The following is a 16628-nucleotide window of genomic DNA, read 5'->3' on the forward strand; positions in this document are numbered from 1 at the left end:
ATATCGTCCTCTTTTGGAAGGCCAAACAAAGTAGTTTCGCTTTCACAACGAAGCACACAGCATCTTTACGACATGGCTGCAGCGTCAACAATACTACAGCGAGACTAAAAGTTACGCCTTCTTTCTTTGCGTGCACTTTTGGGCGGCGTTATGCAAATCTCCCCACACAGTGACGTAGACGTGTGGGGGAGTGTTAGAACGAGCCGTTTTAGGTAGGCGTGGCTGACTCTGAACTTTTATAAAGAATATCTCTTTGGATTTGAGACTTTAGTCTTTGCAACTTTACAGATCTTCTTTATGCACCAAGAGCTTGTAACACTCCAAAGAGAAAGGAAAAATTTAAATCGCATCATATGACCCTTTAAAAAACCCGCTCATTCAGGGGCCTGCATTATGGACGGAACAAGAAGATAATGTACAGTAAGTGCATACACACACTAGTTCAGCTGGATGATATTTGCGCACTTTAATGATGTTAAACTGAATATACCTTTTCTCACAATTAACATCAACACTGAAAATCTAGTTTATCTGTCAATCAGTCGCAAAGACCCAATGTCATGCCGAGATGTGTTTTATAGTGCTGTCAAACGATTAATCGCAATTAATCGCATCCAAAATAAAAGTTTTTGTTTACATAATGTGGGCTGTGTATATTTATTATGTATATATAAATACACACACATACAGTATATATTCTGAAAATATTTACATGTATATATCTATATTATTTATATTACAGATAAATATTTGTAATATATAAACATAACATATTTTCTTAAATATATATGTGTGTGTGTGTGTGTGTGTGTGTATTTATATATACATAATAAATATACACAGCACATACATATATTATGTAAAAAACTTTTATTTTGGATGTGATTAATTGCGATTAATCATTTGACAGCACTAGTTTAAATGTGTAATTCACGTCCTGTGTGGGACAATTGTGTGCTGGTGCTGCAACATTAGATTGTTTATTTTTAACATTTTAAACTGGGTGGTGATGACGTCATAATGGTGCTATGTCATTGGAATTTTTAGAACGTTTAGAGCCTAATAAAAAGATGCTGTCAGTGTATGAACTACTTTTGACTAGGCTTCCCTTTGCATATACAGCTTATCATGTGGGCTGAAACTGATTCCGCTCTGAGAAAAAGTGTAATCGGTAATATAATTATTAAGGGCCTATCAAGGGACATCAATGACCTTGCTTTATCCAGTACTTTCTCTCGCTTCAGGGAAATCCTGTCGAACAGAGTGGTGTGTGACAGTAACGGTGAACCGAAAGGCTATGGTTTCATCTATTACGCCACACTCGAGGCCGCTGAATTAGTCATTGAGAAGCTGGATGGCTCGCTGCTCAATGGCTATCTAGTGTCCGTATGCCATTTTAAGACATACAAGGAACACCAGGCAGAACAAAAGAGCAGCTCTAAACCTCCCCAAAAGAAAGACTTCAGTCTTTATGTCCAAAACATGCCGTACAGCTTGAGCAGTGAGGAGCTGGGCTCTCTATTCTCTGCTTTTGGAGAAGTCACCAGTGCAACGGTGATCACGAAGAAAAGACGCAGCATGGGTTATGGTTTTGTGACATATTCATCGCTCGATGATGCTGTTATAGCCACATCTGTAATGAATGGCTATATTGTCGGCAACCGGCCATTGAGAGTCGCTTTCTCCCATAGTGCAGAGAAAGCAAGACAAATGGAGTAGCCCATAAATGCTAATTCCTTTCGCAGAAGAGCATGATATGAAAGAACAAGAGCAGACTGAACAATCAGAGCAATGAAAAAAAACCTACTGCTAATGCTGGGGGGGAAAAAGTAGAAAAAACAAACCATGTCTCTGGTGCATAAAAACCCTGAACCCTGGTGCAAAATACTAAAAATTTTAATAAAACAATAAAAATATATAAAAACAAATGTGAAAAAACTCTTTTTGGAGTGTCTTTCTAATGTTCTGTATTATAAGTCTTCAAAGTGTTTTAAAACTTTCAAAATCCATTTGCTCAGGATTAATGTTTTACAAGTTATAAAGAGCTCTGATTTGGGGCTGTTTGTAAATGTAAAGATATTTAGATGGTTATTGAAAGATATTTAGAGTGAGAGAAAGCAGGATGATTTGCTGCAGCTGCTCTGAAACAGCTTGTAATCTACTTTTAGGGCAGAATAAGAGAAAGACAGACAGAATGACAGCGGGTTATTCAGATGTGGGAATAAGTGCTTTATCAGTCATTATCAAGTTCCAGTCAAGATTTTACATTTTAAAACTTTTGATGTAAATCTACAAGTAGGCATTTGTGATTTAAGTTAATGAGATAGAGCTGCTGAAAATCTGTTTTAGGGTAGTCTATATGTGCAGTCTTGTGCGAAACATAAACAGCACAGGTAACACAAATTTTAGAAACAGGCATAAAGCTTCACACAAATACATTATTATTTATTAAATTCACAAGAGATTATCAAACACAACAGAAACAGCACACGCCTATTTGATCATCCATCACAGCAGATAAAAAACTACATTTACACCTTCACTTAATACAGACACACAAATAAAATACATTTCAGTCAGTCAGTTCACTCAAACCCTGAGCCATGAAATAAAACCATACAGAATACATTTCTAAACGGTATGTTAATTTCCAGTGTGAACATAGCTTATTTTAACATGTTAATTAAAACATTTTATTTTTCAAATTAAGTCATCAAATGCAAATAGCTTTTTTTTCTACAAATCAACAAGTTTAGCTTATTTGTAATACTGACATTCATCCAGATGATGTGAAACCAGAATATATGAACATACGAAGCATCCTATTTTCTCTTTTCTTTGCTTCCCTCTTTTTTCTCTTTCTTTCCACTACTCTTTCCTTTTCCTTTCTTAGCCTCCTTGTTCAGCTCTGCTCTGTCCCGTACGTTATTCTGTTGCAGCTGAGTGGTGTGGACTTTTTGGTTCAGAGAGATGTAGTCCTCATATGGGGTCCCCATTGGACTAGCCATGTCTCCTGGGTGTGGAGAAGAGGGTCTCGAGTGTCCCTGACTGGCAGGAGACCTGTGAGGAGACGCAGACCTGGAGTGATGCTGTCCGGGTGGGTTCACATTGAGAGAAAGCGGTCTGCCAGGCCTAGGGCTGAGAGGAATTACTATAGCCTCCCCCGGTTGTCCGATTGTGAGGAAGATTTCAGGGAGTGGACATGGCTGGTTATTTGGTCCATGCGTCTGAAAGAGACCCAAAAATAAACATTACACTTTAGACTTTGTACTGTTGATGCACTTGAATAATTTGTATTTTTGGCCAAAGCATGAGAATTGTTTGAGTAAACTAAAAAAAAATAAAAAAATTCCTGAAACTGGTTGCCTCATGTTTTACATTTTCTCAACTTCTGATTTATTTTACTGTGTAGGCATACATGTTAAAGCATAAATAAGTAGCAATCTGGAATAGGAAAACACTGTTTTAGTGCCTTAAGTTTTCTTTGAGCTGACCAGCTTCTATCGCTTGCTTAAAGCGGTTTAAAAATTTTTACCTAAGTGTACTTAAGTTTTACTTAAAGATTCAATAGCACTTTTGGGAAATACTGTTAAAAATTGTATATACACACACCATGAAGACTCCAGCAATAACAGTGGCCTACAAAAAGCTATTTTGTTTTTATATAAAAATTTGTGCTGTCAAACGATTAATCACGATTAATCGCATCCATAATAAACGTTTTTGTTTACATAATATATGCGTGTGTACTGTGTATATTTATTATGCATATATAAATACACACACATACAGTATATATTTTGAAAATATTTACATTTATACAACAGTTCGTGCTGGTTCTCAAATCTGATTGGTTGAGAACCGTGAGATATTGTATTGGAATTGCTACAGGAATGCCCTTTCACAATTTTGTATCACTCCGCTTGTTCTAGCCGGGTCTATGTTTTTTTTTTTATTATTCACTGAGCTAATCAGAGTACGTTAGTTAATATAAGAAGAAACGTCTAGCTTCGCGGTCTCTCTCTATTTAATTTGGATGCACGTCTTGTTTCTCTCTTATAAGTTCATTATTTCTCACTAATAACCTAACTGAAGCAGCACATGCCCTTGAAACCAATTCTAAAAGTGTCGCATGTTTAACTGTCAACTTGAGCTTTGAATCCGTGGCGGAATTTTAGTTCCACACAAAAGAGGGTTTTATTAGGCACTCCGTTGTTTCTTGTTTAATTACACACATGTTCCGTCGAACTGTTGTATAAACGTGATATTGCTCATGTATTTACATGTATATTTTTATATTCATATAATTTATATTATATATAAATATATTTAATATATAAACATATTCTTAAATATATACATGCATGTGTGTGTATTAATATATACATAATAGATATACATAGTACACACACATATATTATATAAACAAAAACTTTTATTAAGTCTTTTCTATACAAATAGAAAAATTCATAGTGTTCTATAAAAGTTCATATTGACCACACTGTTACACTATGAATATGACAAAAAAAACTCATAAAATTGTCTATGCATCTCTTGCACTATATTCAAGCCTTTTGAAGCCATGTGTGAGGATCAGACCATGATTTGCATCATTAAATGAGTCTTCCCATCCAGTGAGCTGTTCATTCAGAAACGTTGTTAAACTAGATCATTGAGTGAGTGAGTGGAACTCATTAGGATAATTCACCCAGAAATGAAAACTGACCCTCATGTCATCTCAAACTTTTTTCAGTCCTTTTTGGAGTTTGAAAGCTTTCAATTGTCCCATTACATTTTATAATACTGACAAAAACAGCTGAAACATTGTGGCGTACTTTGGTCTGTTTTTCACAAAAAGCCATTTTGTGACTTCAGAAGTGTGGAAGCAGGCACGTGCACAGGTAGGGCTCAACCTGTGCAGAGCACATGCCCTTTATGCCCTTACACTCCGAAGTGCCCTCTTTTTGGTGATGGTGTTTTTTGTTTTTTTTCCATCAATAAATCAATGATATTGGTCACCCTTTACCTCTGTCTGTCTGCTTTACAAATATTTAGCTAATGAAAGGTATTAAAAAGAGCTTGTGACTAAATCTTGTTTGATCCTCTCAAACTGTCAGTAAACCTCATAATTCCACCCCCTCTATCTTGACTGAATGAACTGAAGTTCCACAGCAGCTGAACTAGGTCTGCAAGAGTAAATAAAGATCTTGTTTGAATAAGTACAGCGTTTTCTTTACGCAAGAAACACTATGTCTATAAAGGCTCATAATTTATGTATTTGAAACTGAGCGCCGCGCCCATATAGCTACAACAAACACCTTAACGACGGACAAAATGCACATTTGCACACATTCACTGGTCAAAAACCCCGTAACTGCATTTGAGTTTGACACAAAGCGACTGAGTGATCCTCGTCACCTAGGTAAAATATATTTCTAAAAAATGTATGATTGCTGATACACTTAATTTATTAACATTTAATCATATTATATGGTCGCATGGCTAATTCATGTTTACGCTGTTAATATGCATGTATTCTAGCTAGCTAATTTTTTTTAAACTTTTATTTTATCATGCATAATGTAATACATTTTATATATTACATAGCTAAAAAATCTTTTTCTTCAAATGTAATTTTATTGAACTTTATGTGTGCAAAGCAGAGAAAAATTATATTGTGTATATACTGTACATATACAGTGGGTACAGAAAGTATTCAGACCCCCTTAAAGTTTTCACTCTTTGTTATCTGTGTTTTTCTGTCAACATGGGGTGCTGTGTGTACATTAATGAGGAAAAAAAATTAACTTAAATGATTTTAGCAAATGGCTGCAATATAACAAAGAGTGAAAAATTTAAGGGGGTCTGAATACTTTCCGTACCCACTATATATATATCTTCAAAATATTGAATAAGAAAAAATTAGTAGTACAAAAATAAAACAAACCAATGTTACAAAATATAACATTAAAAAGTAAAAAAAAGAGGACTTTGCCTCCTCATTTCAGAACACCACCTGTATGTATGTATGTATATGTGTGTATATATATATATATATAATACAATTAAAAAAAGAGTGAGTACACAAGAGCAATTCACAAACACAGGACCCTACAAATAATAATGACAACTACCCAGAAGTCCCATTGTTATAGCCTACTTTACATCTAGAAGGCCAGATATCCTTTGCACTGTGTAATGCCAAGCTATCATACCATGTCCTTTTTCCAGGCCAAGTCTATTATTCCTGACTTCCACCTTTGAGATTTAGAAATTAAGCAGTCTTTAAAAGCCATATCATATGTCATTATAATAGTGTTTAACATGTAGACCTATAGACCTAAGAAACCCTATATATATAGGGGGGGGGGGGCTTTTTCAGTTTCAGCACATGCCCCTCAAAAGGTCTGTGCACGGCCCTGTGCAGAAGTATGGAAATTATAATGACTTTCATTCTGTAAACAGTTTTTTGTGGTCATCTACAGTACCTACCTGATGTGGAGGGAAGCACATGGAAATTTGAAACGATATCTGTAAAGCAAAAGTGTGCTTCCAATTAATATCAACAACTTAATTTGAATTTTTAGAGATGAAAAGCAAAAATAGATGCAGTACATGCCAAACAAAATCCCTCACCTGCGCAGACAGGTCATCATGCAGTAATCTCTCGGGGGAAAATGAGGCCGATCTGTGGGGAGGCCTGACAGCTGTGTCTGGTTCACTGACGCTCAGAGTGGGAGAGGAAGGTCTGGAACAAACTTTTTTTGGCGCAGCAGGTGATGCGGGGGTCAGGGTGATTTTAGGGGCTAATGTTTTATTGTTCTCTCTCTTAGTTCCAGTGCTGGAGTTCTGGATGCCTGGCAATGCGCCGAGTGTCACGCGCTGGTCATCCAGTCGTCCGCTCTGAAAGTTGGACACCAGTTTGAAAAACTGCTCAGGATCTTCTGCTGCATGGAACAAGCCGGTACAGTGTGAGACATTAGGATTGCAGCGATGCATTTTTTATAATGAGCAGGTCATTCATAATAAGCAGACTTGGTTACCTGTTTGAGTAGCGTTTGGAGAGGAGGAAGTCTTTTTAAAGGGTTCAAATGAGCACCGCTGGTCATCCATTCTCCGTTGCTGTGTTTTCCCCACCAGGGAAAAAAGCTGGTCCTGATCAATACAATTTTGTACCTGATACAGAGAAAGAAAACAATGTACATTTCAGTTGTATTTGATGTTCAGCAGCATTCTACCTTCACAGGAACATAGTTTGGATACCATATAAAAACTGCCTGTGTTAACGGACAGCATGACACAGACTTAAAGGGGTCATATGATGCGATTTCAATTTTTCCTTTCTCTTTGGAGTGTTACAAGCTCTTGGTGCATAAAGAAGATCTGTGAAGTTGCGAAGACTAAAGTCTCAAATCCAAAGAGATATTCTTTATCAAAGTTAAGAGTCAACCACGCCTACCTAAAACGGCTCGTTCTAACACACCCCCACATATCTACGTCACTATGTGGGAAGATTTGCATAACGCCGCCCAAATGTTCACGCAAAGAAAGAAGGCCTAAATTTTATTCTTGCTGTAGTTTTGTTGTTGCCGCCGCCATGTCGTAAAGACGCTGTGTGCTTCGTTGTGAAAGCGAAACTACTTTCTTTGGTCTTCCAAAAGAGAACGATATCTGCTTCGTCATGCCTGGAGCTGATCCGTGCTGGTCGCTGAGGAAATACTACAACTTTGCGCTGTGGATCGCCGGATCGGCTTTCACCGTGGACGAAGCGGATTCCAGCCCAGAGTCGTCACATGTCCTTCCGGACGCTCCTTCGTCGAAATCGCCGGCCGCACCGTTCTCAAACCCACCCGCCTCTGCTCACTCAGCCCGCCGGCCGTTCCTCACGCTAGCCCCCGGCCTCCACTCACTCAAGGCCGCCGTGTGTGACGCTGTTTCGTTGTGGAAGTGAAACTACTTTGTTTGGTCTTCCAAAAATGGACACGACTAGAAATCAGTGGTTAAGTTGTATTTACAACACTGTTCCAGAACAGTTCAACCCAAATATTCAGATGTGTGCAGCACATTTTATGGAGGACGTTTCCTGATCCTGGTAGAGTAGACTACAATACCGGCTGTTCTGACTCACAGACTGTAAGTACGTTTTTTATATTTAAAGAGTTTTTATATTTTATATATTTAAAGCAATTTTTTTGGGCAGTGTAGAGTAGCGCTTGTTGTTTGTCATTTCTCCGATCACAAATGCAGACATGGTTTTATGTTTACGTGGCGCGATGCAACGCAACGCGTAAAAAGACAGTATAAGTCATTATAATCTGTAATTATGTCCCCACTGGATGCAACAAATGCCTCGTTTATAATGGGTTTTCATGTTTTTGAATCATCGCTCCGGCCGGACAGGGCATCACAATATGGTGAGGGGCGTAACATTTCCGTCACACGCTTGAGGTATTCGGCCAATCACAATGCACTGGATAGCTGGCCACAGGACACCTTGCTTTTTCAGACCGATGAGCTTTGTAAAAGTCGATGTGTTTCAGAGAGGAGAAACAATAATCTACAGTATGTGGAAAATAATGTGTTTTTGAACCTTAAACCGCATAAACACATTTCATTACACCAAATACACAAAATAATGTTCTTTTTAGCAGCATCATATGACCCCTTTAACATGTTTTATTTTTTTTTATTTTTTTTAAAAGAGACCTTGCAAAATTTTAACATAAATGTTTCCATTTCATGCTTTTTTTATAAATTGTTCAAATACTGTACATTATTGTAGGTCCTCTATGCCCCGCCTCTCTCAAACACTTCGTTTTCTACAAAGTCCCTCCTTTGACAAGTGCAGTCTGCTCTGATTGGCCAGCTGACCCAGTGCATTGTGATTGGCCGAACACCGCAAGCACTCGTCAGAAATGTAACGCCCCTTACCATAATCGCGAGCTTCATCTTTCAAAATAAATGTAAAGACAGAGCCTGAAAGGGGAACAGAGTCGCGTGACAGACAGTGATGAAGCTGGTATGTGTTTGCAGTACACAAGCCACGGTTAAGACATCTGACTCCACTGTGATGTGTCTCGCTCTCTATCTCTCTCTCTCTCTCTCTCTCTCTCGTTCTGTCTCTCGCTATCTCTCGCGCTTTCTCTCTCTCGCTCTCTCTCTCGCTATCTCTCGCGCTTTCTCTCTCTCGCTCTCTCTCTCTCTCGCACACACACACACACGATGGGCAAAACTCCGCATTTTGAACGGTCAATAGCAAATACTTAAACTAATAACAAAACAGTAGCTGATTCAGAAGCGCCAGATTGTCATAGCGAAGTCAGAACAGCAAAGTTACCTCCTCTCCTAGGTTCACGAGATTCCTAAATGCATCTACTTTCTGGAAGGCCAAATAAAGTGCTTTTGCTTTCGCCTAGAAACACACAGTGTCTCCCTGACATGCTGCTTCAACACTAACTGCGGTTACTGAAACCACGCCTTCTTTCTTTGCGTGCACATTTGGGCGGCATTATGCAAATATTTCCACATAGTGAGGTAGATATGTGGGGGCGTGTTAGAACGAGCCGTTTTAGGGGGGCGTGGCAGAGTCTTAATTTTGATAAAGAATATCTCTTTGGTTCTGAGACTTTAGTCTTTGCAACTTCAGGAATCTTATCTATGCACAATCAGCTTGTAACACTCCAAAGAGAAAGGAAAACTTGAAATCGCATCATATGACCCCTTTAAAATTGTGAATTCCACTTATATATGAGTGTATTGTTCCCACTAAATGTTGAGCTACAGGTTATTATAAAGGCAAATAATTTGTTGTGTTACTAACTAGAACAAAAAATATATTTTAATTTAAATATATACAGTACTAGTCATAAGTTTATATTTTTGATATTGGGGTTGTTTTTGTTGTTGTTTTGTAATTAATTGCTGAATTTTCAGCAACCATTATGGCAGACTTCAGTGTCACAAGATTCTTAAGAAATTGTTCTGAATGTATATCAGATGGAGTAATGGCTGCTGAAAATTAAATTTTACCATCACAGAAATAAATTGCATTTTAAAATATATTTAAATAAAAAACAGTTCATTTTAAATTATAGTATTATTTCACAATATTACTGTTTTTACTTACTATAAATTCAACCTTGGTTTGCATAAGCGACTTTTTTCAAAAACATTTAAAAAATCGTAATTGTTCAACTGACTGGTATTTTAAAATATATAAAATGTTAAATATATACAATTTCTGTAGTATCTTTGTCACGTTCAGTGGTACGATTATGCTATGAATAATGTTTATAACCTGCCTGTGCTTCAGTTGGATGCTGTCTGGATTGATTTGTGCAGTGTGGCTGCTCACCTCAGAGGCAGGGCTGAATGATCCCGATCTCTGGGATGATTTAGTGGGTGAGCCTGACCCAGACAGGGATACGGGTTGAGAATGAGACTTCTTTGGGGGGGCAGGAGACCCCAGCTGGATTTTGGGAGCAGAGCAGCGCTGATCATCTATCCGAGAGCCCTGCCGAAGAGAAAATAATACAAGAGTGCATCGTTATCACAGAGTGCTTTTAAATTAATGACAGTCTAGCCAGGTTTCTGTTTCTGGGCATGTACCAATTATGGAAACAGGGGAGCGCTAGTAAATGTTGATTAACATCTTAAAATAAGCCCCTTTATTTGCTGGCCTATATTTGGCCTCTTGCCCTTGTTAAAGCTGTGCATAGTCTCGCAGATGTATCATTCATCACATTTTCCTTGTTTAGTTTTTTTTTTTAAAATAGAAGAGTTCAATGTTTTATAAAACATACTGCAATTTTTTGTAGAAACCAGGTTACACTTTTTAGGATTCTTTCAGATGAATAATTCAAAATAACAGCATTATTTTGAAATAGAAATCTTCTATAACATTATAAATGTCTTTACTCTCACTTTTGATCAATATATAATACATACTTGCTGAATAAAAGTATTAATTTCTCTTTTTAAAAAATTACTTACTGACCCCAAAACGTGTGAACAGTAGCGTATAATGCCTTTAAATGATGAAGGTGACATCTCAACATTTTACTCGCCTGCATTCTGGAGACCATGCTGAAGAGCTGATCTGAATCCTGAGCAGTCATACCATGAGGCGATTTTATCTCTGGCAGCTGGTTTAGCGTCGCCCGCTGGTCATCGAACCGCCGATTTTGGGTGCTAGCAATGAGTTTAAAAAACGTCTCGGCATCTTGATCTGTTTGAAGGATGTAGAGGAACAGAAACTGCACTGATTGATTTGCTCTTTGTAGCTATTTGATCAATTATTACACATGACAGACTTACCTGACTGGCTGTTATCCATATGTCCAGGTGATAAAGGGTTAATTGAACAGCGTTGTTCATCCATCCGTCCACTTTGTGCTTGACTAACTAGACACAACAGCTGGTCCTGCTCACGCTGATGGATTTAGAACAAGAATAACAGGCTTTTATACTTGTTAGTTTTGAGAAAAATATGGCTACTATAACATTCATACTCACTTGAAAACTTTCATAGTCCATTCTGTCCTTGTCTGGTAGAGGGTTGAATGAGGCTGATCTGGTTGTGAGAGTGTTATAAGTGTCTGTATCAGCAGTAGTTTGAGGACTGTAGCTTGATCTTCTCGTAAAGTCCTGGGCCCCGGGGGTCAGGCTCATTTTGGGAGGGTTGCGCTTCTTGAAACTCTACATGACAGGTCAAAAAGTTCATTCTCAAACCTTTCTTATAGATATACACTGATAAAAAAAAGAAAAGAAAAGCTAGGATCGATTTTCACTCAGAAATTGCTAGTAAATTTCACTAATAATTACAAAGAAATTAAAGTAAGACTGAATTAAACAGGACATTTTCAAATAGAAAGTAGCATTTTCTTGTAAAAAAAAAAAAAAAAAAAAGTATAACCTTGAAATAATAACCTAGAACATTGAAAAAGCATGTTTTCGCAGCATGTGTTATATATTGCTTGGAAAACTCACATGAGCTTTGCTGACCATGCTGCAAATCTGATCAAAGTTTGTCTTCAGTACATTTCCATCTTTTGGATCTTTGATGGTGAACGCCTCCATCCCTGGCAATGAGTTCAGTGTCACCCGTTGGTCGTCTAATCGTTGACTTTGACTATTGACCAGGAACTGGAAAAAATCATCTGGATCTGGTGCAGAACATGCAGAGAAAATACTTTTAAGGCAAGATATCAAATTGTTTATTCATGCACTGGTAAATGCTGAGATTTTGGACCATTTCGCTATCACAACTTGTCTTCTTTCAGACTAGTGGAAGGAAAACTTCTAGTTTTGACTGCTTTTATTGTCCTCATTTGTAAGTCGCTTTGGATAAAAGCGTCTGCTAAATGTAAATGTAAATGAAAACATCCAAAATGCACATTTGTCACATTACACTTTACTCATTTGCATTTGTAGATTTCAATTACAACACATGTATTTAAAATTAAAAATGATTCTTCTCCTGCACTGAGCCAGAAATCTCCACTTCAGCAGCACTTACTGTATAGCTTTATTCCTGTATATATATTCTAAAGGTTTTTACAGAGGGGTTTGTTCATATATCATTCATGTATCTGATTTATATAACATTTTATTCCTAAAAACATGTTTTGTTTTTCCTGATTTATTAAGTGATAAATCCAAAAATCCCCTCTGTAAAAACCTTTTACTCTAATATATGAACAAAATGAAACAAAAAAAATGAACCTGGCTTTATCCAATGTTCAGATTCCTGTTCTGCAAATGTATGTAAATAAGTGCATATTTAATTAGAAAATACCTCATTTGTATATTGAAATATAATATTTTAGAAAACGTAATAAAAAACAATCGTCTTTGATCAGATGTGTAGCTAGCTACTTTTTTTCACTAATAAAGAGTGTCGTTTAACCCTTTAACTGTCACCCGTCCCCTCTGTGGGACGCCTACGTTTACTTCACTATATTACAATTAAATCCTAATCTAATCATGACAAACTTTATATCGTTGGAAAAGTCTAAGACTCCTAAATAGATATTTTACCAATGTTTTTGTAAAGAATGATGTAGGAAAGGTAATAGATTAATTTATGCACCTCAGAAATCTACATCATAACAGGAGTTCTGACCTTTGTCAAAAAAAGTCTTCTTCGTTGCCTTTTTCTCTATCACACTTTAGAAATCATCAGAAATGCCATATCAATTGAAAACTTTCAATCTCAAAATTCATCCTTTGAAACCCATTTTAAAATCAAACATTGCATTACCATGAAAATGGTACATCAATATCATGTTACAAAATGTTTTCCTTCATGAAATTTAAGTAAAAATGTAAGTTTGGTCCGTGCACTTTCTCCATCTTTTGGATCTTTGATGGTGAACGCCTCCATCCCTGGCAATGAGTTCAGTGTCACCCGTTGGTCGTCTAATCGTTGACTTTGACTATTGACCAGGAACTGGAAAAAATCATCTGGATCTGGTGCAGAACATGCAGAGAAAATACTTTTAAGGCAAGATATCAAATTGTTTATTCATGCACTGGTAAATGCTGAGATTTTGGACCATTTCGCTATCACAACTTGTCTTCTTTCAGACTAGTGGAAGGAAAACTTCTAGTTTTGACTGCTTTTATTGTCCTCATTTGTAAGTCGCTTTGGATAAAAGCGTCTGCTAAATGTAAATGTAAATGAAAACATCCAAAATGCACATTTGTCACATTACACTTTACTCATTTGCATTTGTAGATTTCAATTACAACACATGTATTTAAAATTAAAAATGATTCTTCTCCTGCACTGAGCCAGAAATCTCCACTTCAGCAGCACTTACTGTATAGCTTTATTCCTGTATATATATTCTAAAGGTTTTTACAGAGGGGTTTGTTCATATATCATTCATGTATCTGATTTATATAACATTTTATTCCTAAAAACATGTTTTGTTTTTCCTGATTTATTAAGTGATAAATCCAAAAATCCCCTCTGTAAAAACCTTTTACTCTAATATATGAACAAAATGAAACAAAAAAAATGAACCTGGCTTTATCCAATGTTCAGATTCCTGTTCTGCAAATGTATGTAAATAAGTGCATATTTAATTAGAAAATACCTCATTTGTATATTGAAATATAATATTTTAGAAAACGTAATAAAAAACAATCGTCTTTGATCAGATGTGTAGCTAGCTACTTTTTTTCACTAATAAAGAGTGTCGTTTAACCCTTTAACTGTCACCCGTCCCCTCTGTGGGACGCCTACGTTTACTTCACTATATTACAATTAAATCCTAATCTAATCATGACAAACTTTATATCGTTGGAAAAGTCTAAGACTCCTAAATAGATATTTTACCAATGTTTTTGTAAAGAATGATGTAGGAAAGGTAATAGATTAATTTATGCACCTCAGAAATCTACATCATAACAGGAGTTCTGACCTTTGTCAAAAAAAGTCTTCTTCGTTGCCTTTTTCTCTATCACACTTTAGAAATCATCAGAAATGCCATATCAATTGAAAACTTTCAATCTCAAAATTCATCCTTTGAAACCCATTTTAAAATCAAACATTGCATTACCATGAAAATGGTACATCAATATCATGTTACAAAATGTTTTCCTTCATGAAATTTAAGTAAAAATGTAAGTTTGGTCCGTGCACTTTCACGTCTATGTTCAAAAATGTGAGTGACAGTTAAAGGGTTAAAAGATTAGGGTGAAAGTAAATGAATTCATATCTTAATCACAGTATCTGACCTGGGCTGTAGGCATGAGTTTGTTGGCGTGTTGTTGGACCCAAGGAACAGCGCTGTTCATCTATTCTTCCACGCTGAGCTTTACTAACCAGGGAAAACAACTCGTCCTGCTCGACTGACACTTGCTGTCAAGACAAACACATTTGATTCACTTTTAACAGACTGTTGGAAAAACAGCATATGCTGGTTAGGTATGTTTTGAAGCTGGGATGTTGGTTTGAGCTGGTTTAAGATGGTCCTTAGCTGGTCACGTGCTGGTCCTAAACTGGTCTGACCTAAGGACCAGCATAAACCAGCTCAAACCAGCATTCCAGTTCCAAAACCAGCATATGCTGGTTTTGTAGCGTAAACCTACATAATGATTCATACGACGAAACTAATAATAAACTATTTGAAATTAAACCTAAAATGTAAAATAAAAGTATAAAATACCTCCATTTTGTCCGCCACAGACGTCATCTTCAATTCTACAATCTTCATCTGGATTTTCTTCTTATTAAAATACAAATATCAGTGCATACTTCCTCAAAACGAGTATTAACACTTCAGTCATGCTGCGGTTGAGTAACGTACTCGTGTACAAACTTGTGAGCGAGCTTCTCTCTCGACTGAAGCGACGGATGGAGAGCTTTTAAAAGGTCTTAAGCTTTGAATATAACCCACACCCATTAGGAAACCTAGACGGGGGCCGTCTTTAATCCCAGATAAAACCAGTTAATCCTCTCTATCATACAGCCGGGATCTTTTATCAGGGGAGATGACAATTATTTGAGCAGTGACATTCATATCTCTCAGCACAGAGACCTGCTGACACCATCAGTTTGTGTTTAGGTTAATAACTCTATGGAACCGATTAATAGATTTCTGAAAACCAGCAGACAATGGGCTTAAATGTTATGAACGTGATGTACAGGAAGAGTGACATTTCAATCAAGAGTTGAGTTACAGGAAGTGCAGTTGCAAATAGTAGCTACAGACCTGGAACTTGAGAAAAACTGTGAAATTAAGTGCTTAATTTTCAACAAAAATATGATTTGTTAACCTCAGAAAGCATACTATAGCCTACATGTATACAAGTATACATGTACTATACTAAACAGTATGAGCTGTTTGCATTTATTTTCAACCCTTTTATACAACTTGTCTAGGTACAGTTTTAAACAATAAACATTCAAAAATGTTAAATATACAAAACTGATTACATACATTTTTTTTTTAAATGCCATAATGGGAACCCAGAGGTACACATATTTAGACAACCATTAAGATTTTTTTAATGTCTTAAGCCAGGACAGCATTTATTTGATCAAAAATACAAAACAGTCATATTGTGAAATATTATTACAATTTAAAATAAGTGTTTTCTATTTGAATATATTTTAGCATGTAATTTATTCCTGTGATGCAAAGATGAATTTTCAGCATCATTACTTCAGTCTTCAGTGTCACATGATCCTTCAGAAATCATTCTGATATGCAGATTTGCTGCTCTAGAAACGTTATTATCAATGTTGAAAACAATTGTGCTAATTAATATTTTTGTAGAAACTGTGATACCTTTTTTCAGGATCAAAATGTATAGATTTTTTGACAGCATTTGAAATAGAACATTATAAATGTATTTGTAACATTATAAATGTCATACGGTCACTTTTAATCAATTTAATGCATCCTTGCTGAATAAAATAATTAATTTCTTTAAAAAAAAACAACAACAACTAAATACTGACCTTAAATTACTTCAGTCTTCAGTGTCACATGATCCTTCAGAAATCACTCTGATATGGCGATTTGCTGCTCAGGAAACGTTATTATCAATGTTGAAAACAATTGTGCTAATTAATATTTTTGTAGAAACTGTGATACCTTTTTTCAGGATCAAAA

At 36.4% G+C, this 16628-nt stretch overlaps 1 protein-coding gene across 2 annotated transcripts; it reads right to left on the minus strand.

Annotated features, from left to right (window-relative positions):
* Positions 1-2492: 2492 nt before the first annotated feature.
* LOC107588008 (uncharacterized) lies at positions 2493-15397 on the minus strand. 2 transcript variants are annotated; one of them, XM_016275992.1, is made up of 11 exons: positions 15177-15397; positions 14746-14869; positions 11989-12164; positions 11515-11697; positions 11317-11431; positions 11067-11227; positions 10355-10513; positions 7044-7176; positions 6637-6947; positions 6493-6531; positions 2493-3227 (listed from the first exon to the last, which is right to left on the minus strand). In XM_016275992.1, exons 1-11 carry the CDS (start codon positions 15222-15224, stop codon positions 2823-2825), a joined length of 1854 nt encoding a protein of 617 aa, XP_016131478.1. In that variant the 5' UTR covers positions 15225-15397; the 3' UTR covers positions 2493-2822. The 2 variants fall into 2 exon arrangements, with proteins under 2 accessions (XP_016131478.1, XP_016131477.1); XM_016275991.1 differs by lacking the exons at positions 14746-14869; positions 15177-15397 and having other exon boundaries at positions 7044-7122; positions 11989-12153.
* Between the last annotated feature and the right edge of the window lie 1231 nt (positions 15398-16628).

Source organism: Sinocyclocheilus grahami, unplaced genomic scaffold, assembly GCF_001515645.1.
Source record: "Sinocyclocheilus grahami isolate Dianchi unplaced genomic scaffold, SAMN03320097.WGS_v1.1 scaffold97.1, whole genome shotgun sequence".
Lineage (NCBI taxonomy): Eukaryota > Metazoa > Chordata > Actinopteri > Cypriniformes > Cyprinidae > Sinocyclocheilus > Sinocyclocheilus grahami.

What these genes read in the sequence shown, in the direction of transcription:
- LOC107588008 (XM_016275992.1), bottom strand. Translation starts at nt 15,224, where the DNA reads ATGAAGATTGTAGAATTGAAGATGACGTCTGTGGCGGACAAAATGGAG. An exon ending in CATTCAGCCCTGCCTCTGAG is followed by an intron (nt 7,177 to 10,354) that starts GTGAGCAGCCAC and finishes TCTCTGTATCAG; the next exon opens with GTACAAAATTGTATTGATCA. An exon ending in TGTGCTTCCCTCCACATCAG is followed by an intron (nt 3,228 to 6,492) that starts GTAGGTACTGTA and finishes GGTCTCTTTCAG; the next exon opens with ACGCATGGACCAAATAACCA.